Below are 19,362 nucleotides of genomic sequence, written 5' to 3'. Positions count from 1 at the left end.
CAAGTGAGAGCTTGTCTTGATTATAGCTCATCCATTTATTAGATGTGTGACTATGGGGCAAATTTACCTAACCTCTCTGAACAGCAGTTTCCTCCGCTGTAATACAGGCTGTGAAAATCCGTTTTTTGACAGCTGGGAGGATTAAATGTTTGCACCTCATAGATACAAAACAAGGAAGGGTGATTTCTCCATCTCTTCTTTGTGGTGGACTGATTATAAAGACCAAGATGTTTTTATTTAAAATTTTTAAAATATGGAAGAATGCTATGCCTTATGCTCTAAGGGGTTTTGCTCAAGGTGTATCACTTCCTAATAAAAGTAGGTATAACTACCATTTATTGAGTGCTGACCTTGAGCCAGTACTTATGCTTTACGTGTATTAATGCATTTCAATCCTCAAAATAACCCTATCCAACCTCCCTGTTTTATGTATGAGAAACCTGAGGTTCCACGAAGATAACTTGCTCAAAGTCACAAGGCTAGGCAATAGCAGGCCGGGATTTGATCAGCCTAACTCTAGCACTCACTTCTCACCACTGATGGCTCTCAAAATGGGCCCCTCAGACCCTCTTCAGAGAACCCTCTGTACTTTGTTTGATTCCTTGGCTTTCTTCCTCACTAAGCTGTGAGATACCGATGGGCAAGAACTGGCTCCCATCTTAGAGTCCACTGAATCCCCAGGACCTAGGAAGTGCTTGGTGCTCAGTAGTGGCTCAGAAAGCATCTGTTAAATTAGTGAGTGATGGTGCTCTTTTCTCTGTGCAGCATATGGTGGGGGGCCCACCTTCTTACCCCTAAATGGCAGGAAACACATATTCTACAAAAAGCACAACCCCATTGCTGGGGGCCTCTAGAAGTATTTCAGTTATCATGTACTTATGGGAACTACAGAAGTTGGCACGACATTTTGCTGAGACCAGTTCTGAAAACACCAGGCCTTTGAATATGCTGTCCCAACAGTGCCAGTATCATTTCAGGGACCATGAAGCTCCATAGAAACTAACCCCCAGGAGAGCAGCCAGCTGAATTTGACTACCTACAGTAACCATCCAGGTTGTCAGATGCCAATTTTTTTCAGGAGAATAGCTGAGGTCAGTCAGAACGTGGCTGGGAAGCACCCTTTGGGCTCTCACTGGATAGAACAGGATATAGAGAAAGGACTCCCTAGCCACCAAGACCTCTTCATAGCTGAGAAACTTCCAAGGACATGTTAACTAGGAACAGTGTCTGTCTAATTAATTTCAAGTCTGCCAGCAGTCAGATGGGTCAGTGACTAAGAAAGGAACTGTGGCCTCAGATCCCGAGGAAACTGATTCATTCAGAAGTGACTAATACAGAAGCCACCACCAACCCCAAAAAACCGTAAGGGCTCTGGCAGCCATGTGAAACAGAATCAGTCAATGAGAGGCTCACAAGACAATCATTTACCTTTGTTCCCTGCACCAGGGATCCTGTAACGTGAGATTTATCTGAAGCTGGAGTAGGGTCTGAGGCATGCTGGCGGGGTGTGTGAAGGTGGGAGGTGGGGGTGGTCACATCCAGTCACTCTATTAAGGATGTGTTGGATGACCCACAGACTCAGGCCTGACTCCTCAGGAGCTCACAGCTAGTGAGGGCTCAGACAAGAACATAAGTGCATAACTAAAACTCTATTGACAAGGGCCCCTCTGTAAGGTGCTATGGGGGACCATAAGGAAGCAGTTCCATGGCCCAGTCAGCTCATCGGGGAAAAAAAATAAAAAGTAAGCAGTTCCAGACAGAAGACCATCTCCAAATGGTTCTTTATTGAACACCCACTTTGGCTAGGCAACGTCCTCCCTCTGCCTGTAATCCAGGCTCAGGTAACACCACAGAGTATCCTCAGAAGGTACCTCCCAAGACCAGGAGTAATGAGAGACTAGCCAGAGGGTAAGGGACAGCAGGGAGAGGGAGGAAAGTGAAGATACCAGAAAAAGAGGAGAGGCCTGAACTAGACAGCTGATGCTTTTTCCTTCCCAGCACCCATTCATCCCTTCTTCAGGTAATATCCACCACCACAACCACCAGCAGCAACTCTCAGTCTATGTGGGTATATGCCAGGCCTGTCCACTTGGCGTATCCCATCTTCCTGGCCACAATGATGATTTAAAGCTGGATACCTTCCTCATCTGGGCCAATAAGAACCAAATCCAGCAGTTCTGTCAGCAAAGGGGAGCTCTTTTTATCAATAACTGGTGCTGTGGGGCCATACCGTGAAGCCCGAGAATAAAGCCAACTCAAATGAAAGCAGAGCTGACAGCCGAAGAGACAGATCCCTGTTTGGAGTCCTGGGATACAGCCTGAAGCCCAATCTAGCCCAGTCTTTTCAGCTATATAAGCCATTAAATTCCCTCTGCCCCAAGTAAACTGGAAAGAGTCCCAGTCAAGGTCTTTCCTCTCTGGTTGTTCTTCTGCAAGTATTCTGAGGATAAGATTTTCTTCTCTAGGGTTACAAAAGTAATTGTGTGGTGACAGGCTGTTCCTAGGTCCCTGGGGTGAGAACCACCATGGAGACAGACTCCAGCTGGCCTTTCCTAGGATACACACTCACAACTGTCAACACATCTTTGAATACATCAGCACATAATTATAAACTCCTATTGTTTGTAGTAGCTATTGTTTTTGTCTTCCCAGCACCTTATTTTGGATGGAGAAAAGGTCATGACCCAGACTGGATTAATCATGTGGCCAAACACGCATGGCCACAGAGACTGATCCAAGAGGACATAGGACCAACAAACCACTGAGAACTTTGTGAGTTTCCAAATTAGAACTGGAAGGAAGAAACCTTTCGTTCAGGGCCCTCAAGATGGAAGGATGAAGGTCTGGAGCTATCAGCTGTCATGGCCCCAAATACACAGAGAAGGCTCATGCGCAGCAGGAGGAAAGGAAGCCAACACAGAGGCCTGGTTGTGTCTGCTTATTGTCTCCCAATGGCCATTCTTCCCCCACTCCCTTACTAGCACAATCTCCTTCCAGAGTTTTGGCTGCCCAAGTAGAAACCAAATTTACAGCCTACCTTGTTGCTAACTGTGGACACATAGCAAGACAGTAGGAACCTGGGTGCCTGATGATATCATGGACCAGCCACTTGCCTGGCCTGGACCAGCTGACTATCTCTGCACTGTTAGGGGAGAGAGAAATAAACTTCCATCTTCTCTGAGTTATGTATTTATAAAAAAAAGACAAATTAGAAAGTTATAAAAAAAATGACAAACTAGAAAGGAGTTCTAGATGGAACTAGTGGAAATGATTATATACAGCTATTTTGTTTCACAAACCCCACAACTGGATATTAAGTCAGGATAGCTCCTGCTAAATTCTAACCTACAAGGCTGAACTGTTCTGCCCTACTCACTTACAGATCAGAGTATTAACCAAAGCCAACCTTCTCAGCCCCTTACCTCTAAATCTTCCTTCTAAGCTACAAGGTCAGAGCAGTACCAGGAAGGGTGTTCTACTGGCCAGAAGGAGATGGTAAGAACAACCCTAGCAACTTCATTTACTCCTAGGGCTCTGTGCCCACAAACTGATTTTAAGAGCCCTTCATGTATATACACGAACGGGCTCTAAGTACAGACATTTTGGTGTAAATTATGGAGTTTTAACAAATACAGGGTAGGCTGAATGGTTCTAGACCAGGGAGCAAGAGTTCGCAAATGCAGTGTCTTCAGTGAAATAAGTACCTTGAGGCAAGCAGTAACCACCTGACTAATGCATCCACAAGAAAGACTTATATCTAACACTTGGCAAAAGTACAGTCTGGGATGCTGAGGTCCCCACTTTTAGTGAAAGCCAAAGGCCCTAGGTCAAAATGCTAAAAAGTCTTTTACTAACTACCCTAGGACAGCTAAGGTCATTTTGGGAAGAAGACAGAGAAACACTAATCACCCCTCCCTTCAAGTTTTAATAACCAACAGGAATCTGGGCTCTGAAAAGTCACAAACACCTTTTCCCAGGATTATGAGCAATTGCAACAACTGGCCAATTGTGTTAGCAGAAGAAAAGCTGGGCATCATCTGTATGAGAGGTGCTCAGCATGGGCAGCGTATGGCTGTGAGCAGCACATCAGCTACATAACCTCCACACCGAAAGGGTGCTGCTGCTCTGCAGGTCCGTTTCAGGCGGGATCCAGCCATCCACAGGACCAAGGGGCTGGAGTGTTGGGAACAGATGATTCTGTGTTCCACAGATAATGGTACAAAGTGACTGTTCATAGATAAGGTGTAAGCATAGCATTTGAAGATAACTCCTCCAGATGGTCTATTAGTAAATTCTTAAGAGCTTAGAGCCTTGAGGATTGAGAAATTCTCAAGAAATTTTTTAAAAGACGGAGGGGTAGATGTTGAAGACATAAGAGCTCTTTGTAGGTGTTGACTGGCTCGCTTTGTGCCCAAATTCATCTTAGAGCTCAAGCAAATTCAAGATATGAGGCAGAGATGCTAGACTTGTGTCAGAGGCAAAAACTTCTGGTAGTAGCTCTTGGTGACGTCAATCATCAGCTCCTGAGTGCACTCCGGGAGCTCCCCTGAGAAGAGTCCTAGGGAAAAAAAGACCCAGCTCTAAGGAGCTCAAAGAAGTTACAAGAGATTAAGATCTCTGGCAATATCTTTCTCACCTTGTTCAGATGCACATCTGACAATTACTTAAACAATTGCTAGGGCTGTTCTGGTCCAGCGCTTGCTAAGAACAGCTAAATTTTTTCACAGCAGGACCCCAATATGGAGAAATTACTACACAAAAGTCTCTCCTTCCTCCTTTGCAAAAGCAGAGATGCATGACATGGCAGAATGTCCAAATGCCTCCCCAAAGAATCTAAGTGATGATTTTGTTCATCTTAGAAAACTCAGATTCAATGATTTGAGAGATGAGATTGATTTTTTAACTGGAAAAACAATTCAACCACCCAGTGACAGGTATCATATACTGTCAAATCTCTCTGTTCATATCATTTTCCATCTGCGAATTTATGATGTACCTCTGTACATGCTACATGATTTCAGCTGTGTAAAACAATATGGAGAAGATGATACTGTCTTGGGGTAGGGCTAAGGGAATATGAAGTTTTCTTCTTCCTTCTGCTTTTCAGTGCTTTCCAAGTTTTCTGAAACAAGTATGTTTCACTTTCATTTCCTTGCATGTTTTATAATTTGGAACTCCAAGCTCCTGATTGGCTTTACCTGTGAGCATTCTATCAGTCAAGGTCCAGAGATAATGTATTAATATTTGCCCCTTTCAGGTATCCTCAAGGTATCGCTGAGCCACGTGAGATGCATGAATTAAATCCATGACCAATGTGAGGGTAACCCCATCATTAAACTTCTCTATACAGACTTTTTCCACCCAGAGCCCAGGCCAGACGAGAAATGCTTTCTTGTGCATTCCCTGTGTTGGTGGCAGATTGGTTCTACATCAACTTTTTCTTGAGAGGGAATCCTTTAAGAGTATTTGAGGATCTCTCTGCCATGTGTGAATCCAAGGCTTTATTTCCATCCCAACATGACTATCACCCCTTAAACTGACAGCATTAAGCCGTGCAATCTTACAGCTTGGATTTAGTTTCCTCTTTATGTTTGGCCCTTCATAATTTCCTTATTTTCTGGTGAACCCAATTATGCATTTAAACAGATGCTTGCTATATGTTAGGTTGCATTTCTAGGTACTTTGTACAGGTGAATTTCTAAGTTAACTCTATCAACATATTGCCAGAGGTAAGAACTATATGCACTCCTTTTATGATGGAAAATACAACTGAGTTTTAGGAAGTTAAAATTAATGAACACCCAAGGTTACCTGGGCAGCCTGAGAAGACAGTGAATGGTGGGACCACAGTTTCTGGAGGTAATACTGTGTTGTCAAGAATTTTGCAGCAGTCTTTCAACACACATCGGCGTCCCTGAAATTAAAAGCTTGTTAATAGGAAATAGATCAGGAAATGGGAGTAAAAGTTGTCTTGCCTGCTGTGAGAAAGTCTCCTTTCTATTTTCCCCGTTCATTATATCATGTAATAGCCAAGGACAGTGAAAAGAGGCTTGGTTGCACTTTCCTGCTTCAGGTGGTACCTGACAAGAAGGAGACAGCAAGGTTGTGAGAGTTTGTGTTTGTGTACATTTGCGGAAGAAGGCAGGATGCTAGAGACAGGACAATGTCCCAGGCATTACAGACTGTGAATTTCAGACTTCCATGAGCTCTGTTTAATTTTCTCTGTGTTTTAGTGGACATCTATGCTTCTGCTTGTCCAGCATTCATTTCTCTTTCTTCTGGTAACAGAACCTGTATTTTCCTTGGTAACTCCCCATCTCATCCATGTGCTTTACCCCTCAGCCCTCACACCAAACCCCAACCCTGGACACAACGACAGGTGTAGGCAATCAGCATATTACCCCAGTTAGTCTGATGGACCTCAACCTCAGGGCTTCTGCTGGGACTGCTGGGGAAAGCAGCACTTCCCACTGGGGTTTCCAGAGGATAGGCTGGAAGGCTGGAATAGGCATTCTATTTCCATGAAAGAAGAACCTGCCTGAGAGTAAACCTCCCAGAGGAAAGCAGCACAGAGATGGAGACTAATTTTCACAACATGGACTGAACCCTGGAGCCATTTGGCCACGACATTAGGATCTACTCCTGTACTCTTGGTTTATATTCACCACCCATTCCACTCTGCACCCACCAGCTTAAGATTGGTTGGTTTGTTTGCTCCTTTGTCAATTCAAACTGGAAAAATCCTGACAAATTCATTTGGGTTTGAAACTATTAGTTCAATTGTTCTCCCACAGGTGAGTGATAGACATGTGAATGTCTGAACCTCAATCTTGACTTCAACCACTGTCACCACTTTTCAATTCTGCCATGATCCACAGCATTTAGAGAGCAAGAAGTAAGGTCTGAGAGACTCATCTTTCATGGGTTAAGGGAAAAGTGGGGCTTCTGTGTACAATTTACAGCTGTACCTCAGACTCCTTGCTGACGAAATGAAAGTTTTGGTCATTTCATCAGGTCCTGTTAGTTTACTGGTACCCTGGTTAGACAATCAAAAAACATACCTAATTGAGAATGTGGAAATCTTTACAAATACCAGGACAATGCTAACCTGCCCAGACCTCAGATTTTAGCAAAGAACATGAAAGACACTTTGATTTGTGTTTAAATTTTTCTCTACTATTAAACACTTAAATCATATGTTTTTCCAGGAAAAGGTAGATTGCTAAATAAACTTCTTATGAAAGCATGTTCCTCCAAGCTCTGAATTTCCCAAGTGGCTGATCTCTCTCCAGCTGGGTGGAAAACAGCCCTGATAATACTTGGCAACATCTTTGGCTCAAAAGCATATTACAACTATTTGGATTATTCATTCTTCATTCCTCTTTGGAAAGTTCTCTTCCATGGGTTACCTGCTAGTGGCAATTTAAAAAATATAGCAACTAACTATCTGCCCTGGTGACCTCAAATTAACATAATCCCAAAGAATTCCTGTCATGCCTAAGCCCCTACTAGTAAACACTAACTTAGACTAAGTTCATGAGGCACTGAGCAAAAGAGCACCCAACATGCTGCATAAGGCATGATATAGTCCCATGGAAGGATCCACAGACTAAGGGCCCTGGAAAAGAAGACCAGTTGACAGAATATTTTCACTGTGTACACCAGCCACCATGTAGCCTGGAGGTACCTGCTCTGTCCACTGGTTGGCCATTTTGCCCACTTAGAGAAATGATGCTTAGCTGGGTTTCAGAAGCTGTCTGGATAGACTGATCAATCAAATTAAACATTTTAAATGTAGGTATTTTTTAGGCATGAAATGTACTGGTAATAGCTGAGGAGATAAAAGCTGAAAGCATTTCTTCTTTTTTTTTGAGACAAAGTCTCACTCTGTTGCCCAGACTGGAGTGCAGTGGGATGATCTCCGCTCAATCCAACCTCCACCTCCTTGGCTGGGTTAAATCAACCGATTCCTAGGCTCCAATGAATCAGGATCCTAAAGATTCTGCCAAGCAAGGGGACCACTTGCACCCTGAATTACTTGCAGATGGCTTTAAATCCCAGTTTATCACTTTCTAGCCCTATAAAATCCCTTAACTTTTGTTTTTTTAAGAGACAGGGTCTTGCTTTGTTGCCCAGGCTGGTCTTAAATTCCTGGGCTCAATGGATTTCCTGCCTTGGCCTCCCAAAGTGCTGGGATTACAGGCAACAACCATCACACCTGGCCCCAAATCCTTTAATATTTAAGCTCCTCAATCTTTGTATCTGCAAACAAGGATAACACCTCACACCCTTGAATGGTTGCGAGGATTAAATGAAATCATCAAAAGAAAGAGTTTAACATCATAGAGTAGAGGCTTGACAAAGGCTTGCCAATATCAATGTCTAGAAAATATGCCAAATCCTTTTTTTTTTTTTTTTTTTGAGACGGTGTCTCGCTTTGTCAACCAGGCTGGAGGGCAGTGGTGCAATCTTGGCTCATTGCAACTTCCACCTCCTGGGTTGAAAACATTCTCCTGCCTCACCCTCCTGAGTAGGTGGGACTACAGGAATCTGCCACCATGCCCAGCTAAGTTTTATATTTTTGTTGTGACAGGGTTTTGCCATGTTGGCCAGGCTGGCCTCAAACTCCTGACTTCAAGTGATCGCCCGCCTTGACCTTCCAAAGAGCTGGGATTACAGGCATAAGCCACTGCACCTGGTAGAAAAAAATTCCACATCTGTCAAGAAAAATCCAACTTTGGAAAGACTGGAAACTATTGCTACCCTGCTTGGTCACAGAAAGAGTCCCACTGATGTGAGGGATGGGAGCTGGAGGGAAGGTGAGGCTGCTTCAACAGCAAGTCATCATACTCACAATTACACAGTTCTTGCCAACATGAACGTAGGAACCAATCTGAGCTGCATTGACCACACAATCTTCCTCAATAAAGACATGGTCCCCAATATGTAAAGGAAAGAATGCAACACTGGAGGAGGAAAAGAAGATGAACAAAAAAAGGTCAAGGTGATGTACTTTGGGTCAAGGTTTATAGAACTACAGATCATAATCTGAACTTTATCATGTTAATAAGACTGTTCCCAGCAAGGAAAGAAACCTCAGGCTAGAAAAATTCTACCATGTTGAAGAAAATGAATGTGATTACTAGCTCAAAATTGAAATATTACACCAAAGAAATATGCAAGGAAAAAGCAAGGCAGGAGGAGCAAGATCTTCAAAGCTAAAAGAACAGGTACCAAAGAAAAATCAATGAATGTTTGTTCATTCCCACTTCCTTTGAAAATGGTCACAGATCACATTTTTAGTAACCTGCCCTATAATGTTCCAGGTGATTGACTTTAGGTTCATGAGTTATAACTTCCACATTCAGCATTCTAAAAATTTATTCATTCATAGATTTCACTGAATGTCTACTATGTGCCAGACTCAATGCTAGAAATTAGGGATATAAGAGTGACAAAAGAGACACAACCCTGTCCATGGGCAGCTTACAATCAAGAAAAGAAATGAGATTAAATAATGAGTAGTGACAACTATGATAAGGGCTACAGAAACATAATATCAAGTTATAAGCATATATAACAAGAAGACCTTTCCTAGTCCACGGCTTTAGGAAAAACTTAATTGACTTTGAGTAGGAGTAGGCAGGCTTTCCCCAGATATCTGACATCATTCCCATCCCATTCTCTAGGGTTCATCAAATGTCACTGACAGCAGTTCTGTGATCACATTCATATGTAGTTGCTATACGTTGGGATGTAAAATATTTGGACTGGAATGAATATAAAGAGCTAGATGTTCATTAGCTCCTTTCAATTCTGTTCTATTCTGTCTGGAATATTTTTTCAGAGATAATACCTGTCCTCCATGAACCTATAATTTATTTAAATCTTCCTTAATTAGTATTTTTGGCCCATTTGTGTTTTGGTCCATTAGTATTTTTGGTTTGTTCCTCTTGTGCAGCAATGCATTCTTTGATCTCATCACCATCTGTAGCAGTACTGACAGTTCTTTAATTTTAATTTTAAATTAAAAATTTCAAGTTTGATACCCCGTGACAGGTATATTACATCATATAGTAGTTGACACATGTCACTATCTGATTATGTTAATTGTTTCTACCACTAGACTTTGGGAACCTTGAGGCAGGAACTTTATCTATTTTATATATTCTCAGCTTACAACCCAGTTGTAGGCATAAGGAAGGTACTCAATAAATGCTTGCTGACTTATTGGTTGAAATACAGATGGGTGCCAGGAGGGCAATTAGCCAAGGAGGATAGCGGCAAAGAGGCAAAAAGAATACTTTAGCATCATATCCGCTACAGTGGTCAGTTTGCCTGCTCTGTCCATGGCCTTTCTTGGACAGTCATTATTCCCACTGAAGGATCAGCGGACCTGACTTGACTTAGCCCTCTGGGTCAAAGCCATTCAGATCAGGGATGCTTAAGGTGAGCCAATCAGATTCTTTCTCTCAGAAGTTTAGAAATAAGACATAAGATCTCTGGTTGGTGTCTGCTGGAAGCCTAAATGGAGAAATGATACAAATTCATGCTGAGTCAGCAAGGTAGGCTCCATGAACAAATGGGGCAGGTATCTGTGAGAGAGAAAAGGGAAGTAGAAATGCAGAAAGAAGAGCAGTATAGAAGAAAAAATGCAATCTCAGATACAGAGAGGTGTATGTAGACAAAACAGTCTTGATTCCGGTTAGCTGTCCAATTCCAGGTTCCGGTCCTTTGTGAGGCCTGGCTTCCTCCTTTTTCTACTCTTAGATCCCATTATATATGCCAATCTGTTTGATCATAAACCCTTTGCTTTCGCCAAAGGATAAGTAAATTCTGTTTGTGGCAACCAATCATCAACCAGACTGAGATAATCACCAGCAGAGTTGCGTTCATTATGGTAAACTCTTACTCAGTGCTTCAAACAACGGGACAGACCTACTCATTATACCACAACTCAACACATGGACCACACCACCAGTGGCAGCTTCTTGTCCAAGACTTAAACAAGGTAATTAAATTACATACCCTTTGCTGAATTTCTTGAATGGTGGCCTTATGACACTACGACTTTTCACAACACAATGGCGCCCAACTCTTACGTTTGCCAGATCCCCTCGGATAATACAGTCATTCATCACAATGGTCTGTAAGACAAAGCAATTTTTAAAAATTAGCAACACAGCCTAAGACGTAACAAAAAAGAACAGATAACAAGATACTGATTCTGACAGAACTTTGACAGAACATTTCAAATGTTCCACCAAAAGGAATAACTTGTAAGGTAAAAAGAAAACTGCCCTCATGACAGTGATGCAGTTAGCGATGCTCCTAGTACATCACAAGCTTTCCCCTTAATCCCCTATGAATAGGACTCACTGAATGAGTACTTATTGAGAACACCTATAGCAGATGTGGCTTATGTGTCTCTTTAGATTCACTCAGGTCCTCGTGCCCCGAAGCCTTGGCTGCTTGCTTACCAAGAGTTTTGGCTGCTCTACCTTTGTAGATAGTAGTTAGAATACCACCTCCAACTCCATGTTCCCAGAGGTGGACCCACTGGAGTTCTGGTTCATCTCCCAACCTCTGAATTCAGATTAAGTGCTACACTGCAGGGTGTAAGATGTGGCTTCCCCAGAAGTTGCCCAGAGAGGCTGAGTAACACAACCCGTATGTCTGGGAGAATTAATGCCTTATACTTGTGTAGGCACCCTTAAAATGTCTGCTGAATAAATGAATGGGTTAAAAAGTGCATATGCTGGAGTTATAGCTGGAAAAAGTAAGCAAGGGACACGCAAGTAGATTATGAGGAATTATGTATGCTAAGCATAGAAGCTTAGACGTTTTTCCTAGAGGATATAAGCAGCCAATAAAATATTTTATTTCATTAAAAAAATTTTTCTGGCTGGGTGCGCTGGCTCATGCCTGTAATCCCAGCACTTTAGGAGACCGAGGCAGGCAGATCACCTCAGGTCAGGAGTTCAAGACCAGCCTGGCCAACATGGTGAAACCCTGTCTCTACTAAAAATACAAAAATCAGCCAGGCATGGTAGCAGGCGCCTGTAATCCCAGCTAATCAGGAGGCTGAGGCAGAAGAATCACTTGAACCTGGGAGGCGGAGGTTGCAGTTGGCCAAGATTGTGCCATTGCACTTCAGCCTTGGTGACAAGAGTGAGACTTTGTCTCAAAACGAAACAAAAAAAGTGTTTTAAGACACAGAGTCTCACTCTGTTGCCCAGGCTGCAGTGCAGTGGCACAATCATAGCTCACTGCAACCTTGAGCTCCTGGGCTCAAGGGATCTTCCCACCTCAGCCTTTTCAGCAGCTAGGACTACAGGTGTGTGCCACTACACCCCACCAATTTTTAAAAAAATGTTTTGTAGAGATGGAGCCTCACTATGTTGCCCATACTGGTCTTGAACTGATAGGCTCATGCAATCCTCCAACTTCAGCCTCCCAAAGTGCTGGGATTGCAGGCATGAGACACGGCACCTGGCCCCAATACTGTAAACAGGATTAACATATACAAATTTCCATATTACTACTCTGGAAGCAGCCTGGCATCTCTGCATGAAGGATACAGGTGACAGACTTGAGAAAAACTGACCCTTTAGATGACTACAATGGATCAAGGTAAAAATAGATAATGGGCCTTTTTTTTTTTTTTGGAGATGGAGTCTTGCTCTGTCACCCAGGCTGGACTGCAGTGGGGTGGTCTTGGCTCACTGCAACCCTACCTCCCAGGTTCAAGCAATTCTCCTGCCTCAGCCTCCCGAGTAGCTGGAATTACAGGCATCCACCACCATACCCAACTCATTTTTGTATTTTTAGTAGAGACGGGGTTTCATCATGTTGGCCAGGCTGGTCTTGAACTCCTGATCTCAAGTGATCCGCCCACCTCGGCCTCCCAAAGTTCTGGGATTACAGTCATGAGCCACTGCACCTGGCCTATAATTCAAAATGAATTAAAGACCTAAATGGAAGGTCTGGGACTATAAAACTACTAGAAGGAAACGGGAAATGCTTAAAGACACTGGTCTTGGAAAAGATGAATAAGACTTCAAAATCAGAGAAAACAAAAGCAAATAAACAAATGGGATTATATCAAACTAAAATGATCCTGCACAGCATAGTAAACAATCAACAGAATGAAAACATGGCAGAATAAATCTTTGAATTATGCTTCAAACACGGGATTAACATCCAGAATATATTAATACAAGGAACTCAAACATCTCAACTGCAAAAGACCCAAATAATCTGATTTTTAAAAATGGACAAATGATTTGAACAGACATTTCTCAAAAGACATACTAATGGCCAACAAATATATTTAAAAATGTTTACTAAACATCACCAATCAGCAAGGCACGGTGGCTCACGCCTATAATCCCAGTACTTTGGGATGCCGAGGCAGGTGGATCACTTGAGGTCAGGAGTTTCAAAACCAGCCTGACCAATATAGTGAATCCTCATCTCTACTAAAAATACAAAATATCATCTGGGCTTGGTGGCACATGCATGTAGTCCCAGCAATTCAGGAGGCTGAGACAGGAAAATTGCTTGAACCCAGGAGGCAGAGGTTGCAGTGAGCCAACATCACACCACCACACCCAGCTTGGGCAACAGAGTGGAGAGTCTGTCTCAAAACAACAACAACAACAACAAAATCACTAATTATCAGAGAAAGGCAAATTAAGACTACAATGAAGTATCATCTCACCGCAGTTAGGACGCTTATCATAAAGACAAAAAGTAACAAATACTAGTGAGGATTCAGAGAAAAGGAAACTCTTATCCCCTGTTGGTGGTGTGCTAACCTACCCTGTGTTAGCCTGACAGCCTCCATCTTGCTGAAAGCCAGAGAGATTCCATCTTAACCTCTGCCTAACCACTCCTGCCATTTCTCCCTTAAGTGCATACCTGGGTCATGCTACTGTGCTGGGTCATGCGGTACTTAGAACTATAGAAGCATATAACCTCTGTAACCATATCCTGCTTGGCAAGCCCACTTGCTATTGTGAATAACCCCTTGATTGATTGTATGGCAAGTACTGAATACCCACCTTGGTAACCGGTAATCATGGGAACCACATGTATATACCCTCCTTGGTAATCAACAATCATGGGAACCTCCTGCCTCTTGTTACCAGCCTCCTTATCTAACTTGCTTGTTCTGCTTCTGTAAATTCTGCTTCAGCTAGGCTCTCCCCTCCCCTACCTTAAGCAAGGTATAAAAAGGAATCCAGCCCCTTCCTCGAGGCTGGGAGAATTTTGAGCATTAGCCATCTCTCAGTGGTCAGCTAATAAAGTTCTCTTAATTTGGAACTCAGAGTGTGGCGCTTTTCTTCTGACTTGCTCGGTTTTAACAGTGGGATGTAGACTAGTACAGCCACTTGGAGAACAGTATGAAGGTTTCTAAAAAAACTACAAATAGGGCCAGGTGTGGTGGCCCACACCTGTAATCTCAGCACTTTGGGAAGCTGAGACAGGCGGAACACCTGAGGTCAGGAATTCAAGACCAGCCTGGCTAAGATGGCTAAACCCCATTTCTACTAAAAATACAAAAATTAGCCAGACATGGTGGTGTGTACCTGTAATCCCATCTATTCAGGAGATTGAAGCATGAGCATCACTTGAACCAAGAACACCGAGGTTGCAGTGAACCAAGATCATGCCACTGCACTCCAGCCTGGGCGACACAGTGAGACTCTCTCTCCAAAAAAAAAATGGTGGTGCATGCCTGTAGTTCAGGCTACTCAGGAAGCTGAGGTGGGAGGTTCGCCTGAGCCTGGCCTGGAAGGTCGAGGCTGCAGTGATATGTGATTGTGCCACTGCACTCTAGCCTGGGCAACAAAGTGAGACCCTGTCTCAAAAAAATTAAACAAATAAATAAAATAAAGATTTTTTAAATAAAAATAAGCCATAGAAAACCAAGTAAAGTTAAACAATATCTATTATTTAGGGATATGTGGAAAATTTGTTTAAATAACAAAGAATTTATAAGACACAAAATCAGGACAGTGGTTTCCTCTTGGAGGGAGGCAAAAACAGGAATAGGGGAGGAACATAAAAATAGGACTTATTGTATACCAATTACATTCTAATTCTTCAGCTGAGTATTGGGTTCACTGGTGTTGATTTAATTTTATGCTTTATAACATATGTCACATATATTCTTGTGTATACACAAAATGCTGCCAAAGTAAACATCTTTAAAAAGCAAAGGGCAGCCAGGCGTGGTGGCTCATGCTTATAATGCCAGCACTTTGGGAGGCCGAGGCGGGCAGATCACCTGAGGTTAGGAGTTCAAGACCAGCCTGGCCAACATGGTGAAACCCCGTTGCCACTAAAAACACAAGAATTAATCAGGCGTAGTGGGGCATACCTGTAATCCCAGGTACTGGGGAGGCTGAGGCAGGACAATCACTTGAACCTGGAAGGCGGAGGCTGCAGTGAGCCAAGATCGTGCCACTGTACTCCAGCCTGGGCAACAGAACAACACTCTGCATCGGAAAAAAAACAAAACAAAACAAAAAAAAACAAGCAAAGAGCCCTCAATAGGCAAAACAATCTTACAAAAGAACCAACATGGAGGACTCATAATTCGTAATTAAAAACTTATTATAGTAAGTCAAGTGCGGTGGTTCTTGCCTGTAATCCCACTACTTGGGGAGGGCAAGACAGGCAGATCACTTGAGGTCAGGAGTTCAAGACTAGCCTGGCCAACACAGCAAAACCCCATCTCTAGTGTGGTGGTGCCCGCCTATAATCCCAGCTACTCAGGAAGCTGAGGCAAGAGAATCACTTGAACCTGGGAGGTGGAGGTTACAGTAAGCTGAGATTGCGCCACTGCACTCCAGCCTGGGTGACTGTCTCAAAGAATAAAAATTTTTAAAAAATTGTTAAAATGGCAACTTTTGTTATATATAGTTCACTGTGGAAAAAAAAAAAATCTGGGGCTGGGCACAGTGGCTCACACCTGTAATCCCAGCACTTTGGGAGGCTGAAGCAGATGGATCACTTGAGGTTAGGAGTTGAGACCAGCCTGGCCAACATGGTGAAACCCCATCTCTACTAAAAATACAAAAATTAGCTGGATGTAGTGGCACACGCCTATAGTCCCAGCTACTTGGGAGGTTGAGACAGAATAGCTTGAACCTGGGAAGCAGAGGTTACAGTGAGCTGAGATTGCGCCACTGCACTCCAGTCTGGGTGACAGAGTGAAAATTTGTCTCAAAAAAAGGAAAAAAAAAGAAAAGAAAAGAAACAGTATCTCTGGGCAGCAATTACTGAATTATATTTCTTTTTCACTTAATTCCTTGGTATGACAGGCTTAATGAAGCCTAATTGTGCTTCTACTGAAAATATTTGTTATCTCTTGGTTATAATGAGACTATTTTCCTTCTGGAAGTTAGATATGTAACATTTAAAGAAAAATTATTTTCAAAATTGAGTGTTCCAGATAGCAGGAAAACAACTGTGAACTTCACTGTTTGCCAAGCTCAAATATACCTTGTGATATTTTCTTCCCAGTTTATACTCTTCTCTTTGCTATTCAAATTTATTTTGATTACAAGATTCTCAAACTTTCAGATTTCACTTTGCATATTTGTCTCATACTTTAATCTTTTCCAATTCTCACATTTGTTTTAAGAGTTTCAGTTAATAGTGAATTATTATTACTAAACAGATAAGTTTATGAGTATTATTTTATTTTCTATCTTCAAATATTTCATTACCGATTACACTTTGTGTCCAGTAGGTTAATGCACACTGTAATATCGTAGAATAATGTTGGTTCTAGGTACCATTGTATTTTGTTCCTGGAATAAAGGGAAAAAGGTTTTCTGCTGCCTCTTATTGAACCTTTTTGCATCCAAGAGATCTTACTTAGGCCAGGCGCAGTAGCTCACGCCTGTATCCCAGCACTTTGGGAGGCCAAGGTGGGTGGATTACTTGAGGGCAGAAGTTCGAGACCAGCCTGGCCAACATGGTGAAACCCTGTCTCTACTAAAATTTCAAAATATTAGCTGGGCTTGGTGGCAGGTGCCTGTATCACAGCTACTCGGGAGGCTGAGGCAGGAGAACTGGTTGAAATTAGAAGGCAGAGGTTGCAGTGACCTGAGATGGGGCCACTGCACACCAGCCTGGGTGACAGAGTGAGACTTTGTCTCAAAAAAAAAGAAAATAAAGGAGAGTCAACTGAGAGAATAAAAAATTTGAAAACAAGAGAACTGAAAATGCACAACAATAAATGGGAGATATGGCAACATTTTATCTGCCCTGCTAATGTGATAATTAGCAGAAAGCAAACTAAGGGGTTTGTAGCCTGGAGCTGGCTTTGTCCCTTACCTTGCCATTGAGAACGATGTTCTGGCTTCCACACAACACTGATTGGCGACTGACTTTGTTCCCAGATGCCTAAAAGAAAACAATAGAAAACCGGAGTGAGCAAACTTACTGGGTTTCTGGACTAAAGGTTTCTGTCAAGAAAGCTCATATTTGAGAGGAAAAAAACTTAAAGTGGGGTGCTGTCCATGACAGAGTGAGTCCAGGATATCAAAAACGCAAAGATGGATGAGGAAACTATGGCTGAGCGTGGTGGCTCATACTTGTAATCTCAGCACTTTGAGAAGCTGAGGCAGGAGGATCCCTTGAGGCCAGGAGTTCAAGACCAGCCTGGGCAACATAGTGAGACCCCTTCTCTGCAAAAAAAAAAATTTTTTTAATTAGCTGCTCATGGTGGTGGTGTCTATAGTCCCAGCTCCTCAGAAGGCTGAGGCTGGAGGATCTCTTGAGCCTGGGAGGTCGAGGCTACAATGAGCCGTGATTGTACCACTGCACTCCAGCCTGGGCAATAGAGTTGAGACCCTGTTTCAAAAAAAAAAAAGGAAACTAGGGACTCAAGGAATGAACCCAGAATTTGAATCTGTCTAGCTTAGTGGCATTAGACAGATGTGGATTCAAGTCTCACTTCTTAGGCTTTATAGCCCTAAAACGAGTATAATGACTTTATGAATATCAGAGTTGTGAGAATGCAAAGAAAGCCAAAATAGCAATAGTAACGATGGCCAGGCGCGGTGGTTCACGCCTATAATTCCAGCGCTTTGGCAGGCGAAGGCAGACAAATCACGAGGTCAGAAGTTCAAGACCAGCCTGGCCAACATGGTGAAAGCCTGTCTCTACTAAAAAATACAAAAAATTAGCTGGGCATGATGGCGGGCACCTATAATCCCAGCTACTCAGGAGGCTGAGGCAGGAGAATCGCTTGAACCAGGGAAACGGAGGTTTCAGTGAGCCGAGACCGCGCTACTGCTGGGCAAAAAAGTGAGATTCCGTCTCTGAAAAAAAAAAATAAAAACACACAAAAAACAAAAAATAGTAATGTTAATTGACCACCTGCCCTGCTTCCAGAATTTTACAAACATATCTTGTGCTGATCATAAAGAACCAAATCGGCAGCGCGCGGTGGCTCACGCCTGTAGTTCCAGCACTTTGGGAAACCCGGGCGGGTGGATCACCTGAGGTCGGGAGTTCGGGACCAGCACGGCCAACATGGTGAAACCTCGTCTCTACTAAAACTATATAAATTACCCGGGCGTTGTGGCAGGCACCTGTAATCCCAGTTACTCGGGAGATTGAAACAGGAGAATCACTTGAACCCGGGAGGCGGAGGTTGCAGTGAGCCGAGATCGCGTCACTGCACTCCAGCCTGGGCGACAGAGCAAGACTCCGTCCCCCGCCCCCCTCAAAAAGAACCTAATCGTTTTTAGCACAAGTTAACAGATTACAAAAGGCAGTGCAAAAGGGCCAGAAGCCCGAGCTGTAATTCATATTAACAGGATGGGACTTGTACTACCCTCCTAAAAGCACTTTATCCCTGTGAGAAAAGCAAGAATAAATACAAAAAGCCTAAACTAGCCATGCCCAGAGTAAAGAGCAAAGCCAGACCGTACAGGGAGCGTTGCTAGATACTCCGGGACTAACGGCCAAAGGGACCAGGGTGGTGGGGTAGGGTCAGGTTGGGGCCGCCGACCAGGCCTCAAAGGGACGCAGGCTTGGAAAAAGGAGGGTAGCTATCGACACGCGCACCGTCTCGATGTACTCGGACTTGTTGTAAAGCAGCTCGCCCAGCTCCATAGCCGCCGCCTCCTTCCCTCAGACCCGGTTCCTGTCAGAGTCAGTCGGTCAGTCTTTCTGAGATTCCAGCTACTTCCGGCCGCTCCTCCACTTCCGCTCTAGGTGGACCTCTGGGTCTCATCGACAGCGCGGCTCTCCTTTAGGCGGCCTCGTTCCACTGCTTGGCTATCTCCGGCTGCGCGTGCGCAGGCAGAACGGTGGATTTAATTGGCCGGAGTT

At 43.4% G+C, this 19,362-nt stretch overlaps 1 protein-coding gene across 1 annotated transcript; it reads right to left on the bottom strand.

Moving 5' to 3' along the window:
- Window positions 1-1,764: 1,764 nt before the first annotated feature.
- On the bottom strand, window positions 1,765-19,296 carry DCTN5 (dynactin subunit 5). The gene is made up of 6 exons (XM_012464738.2): window positions 19,096-19,296; window positions 17,356-17,424; window positions 11,029-11,147; window positions 8,855-8,966; window positions 5,812-5,914; window positions 1,765-4,558 (listed from the first exon to the last, which is right to left on the bottom strand). The coding sequence occupies exons 1-6, from the start codon at window positions 19,141-19,143 to the stop codon at window positions 4,461-4,463; spliced, it is 549 nt and encodes a 182-aa protein (XP_012320161.1). The 5' UTR covers window positions 19,144-19,296; the 3' UTR covers window positions 1,765-4,460.
- Between the last annotated feature and the right edge of the window lie 66 nt (window positions 19,297-19,362).

The sequence above is a fragment of the Aotus nancymaae genome, unplaced genomic scaffold (assembly GCF_030222135.1).
Source record: "Aotus nancymaae isolate 86718 unplaced genomic scaffold, 86718_ANA_hifiasm-v0.15.2.pri h1tg000049l, whole genome shotgun sequence".
Classification (NCBI taxonomy): domain Eukaryota; kingdom Metazoa; phylum Chordata; class Mammalia; order Primates; family Aotidae; genus Aotus; species Aotus nancymaae.
This window is presented reverse-complemented; position numbering and strand designations above follow the sequence as displayed.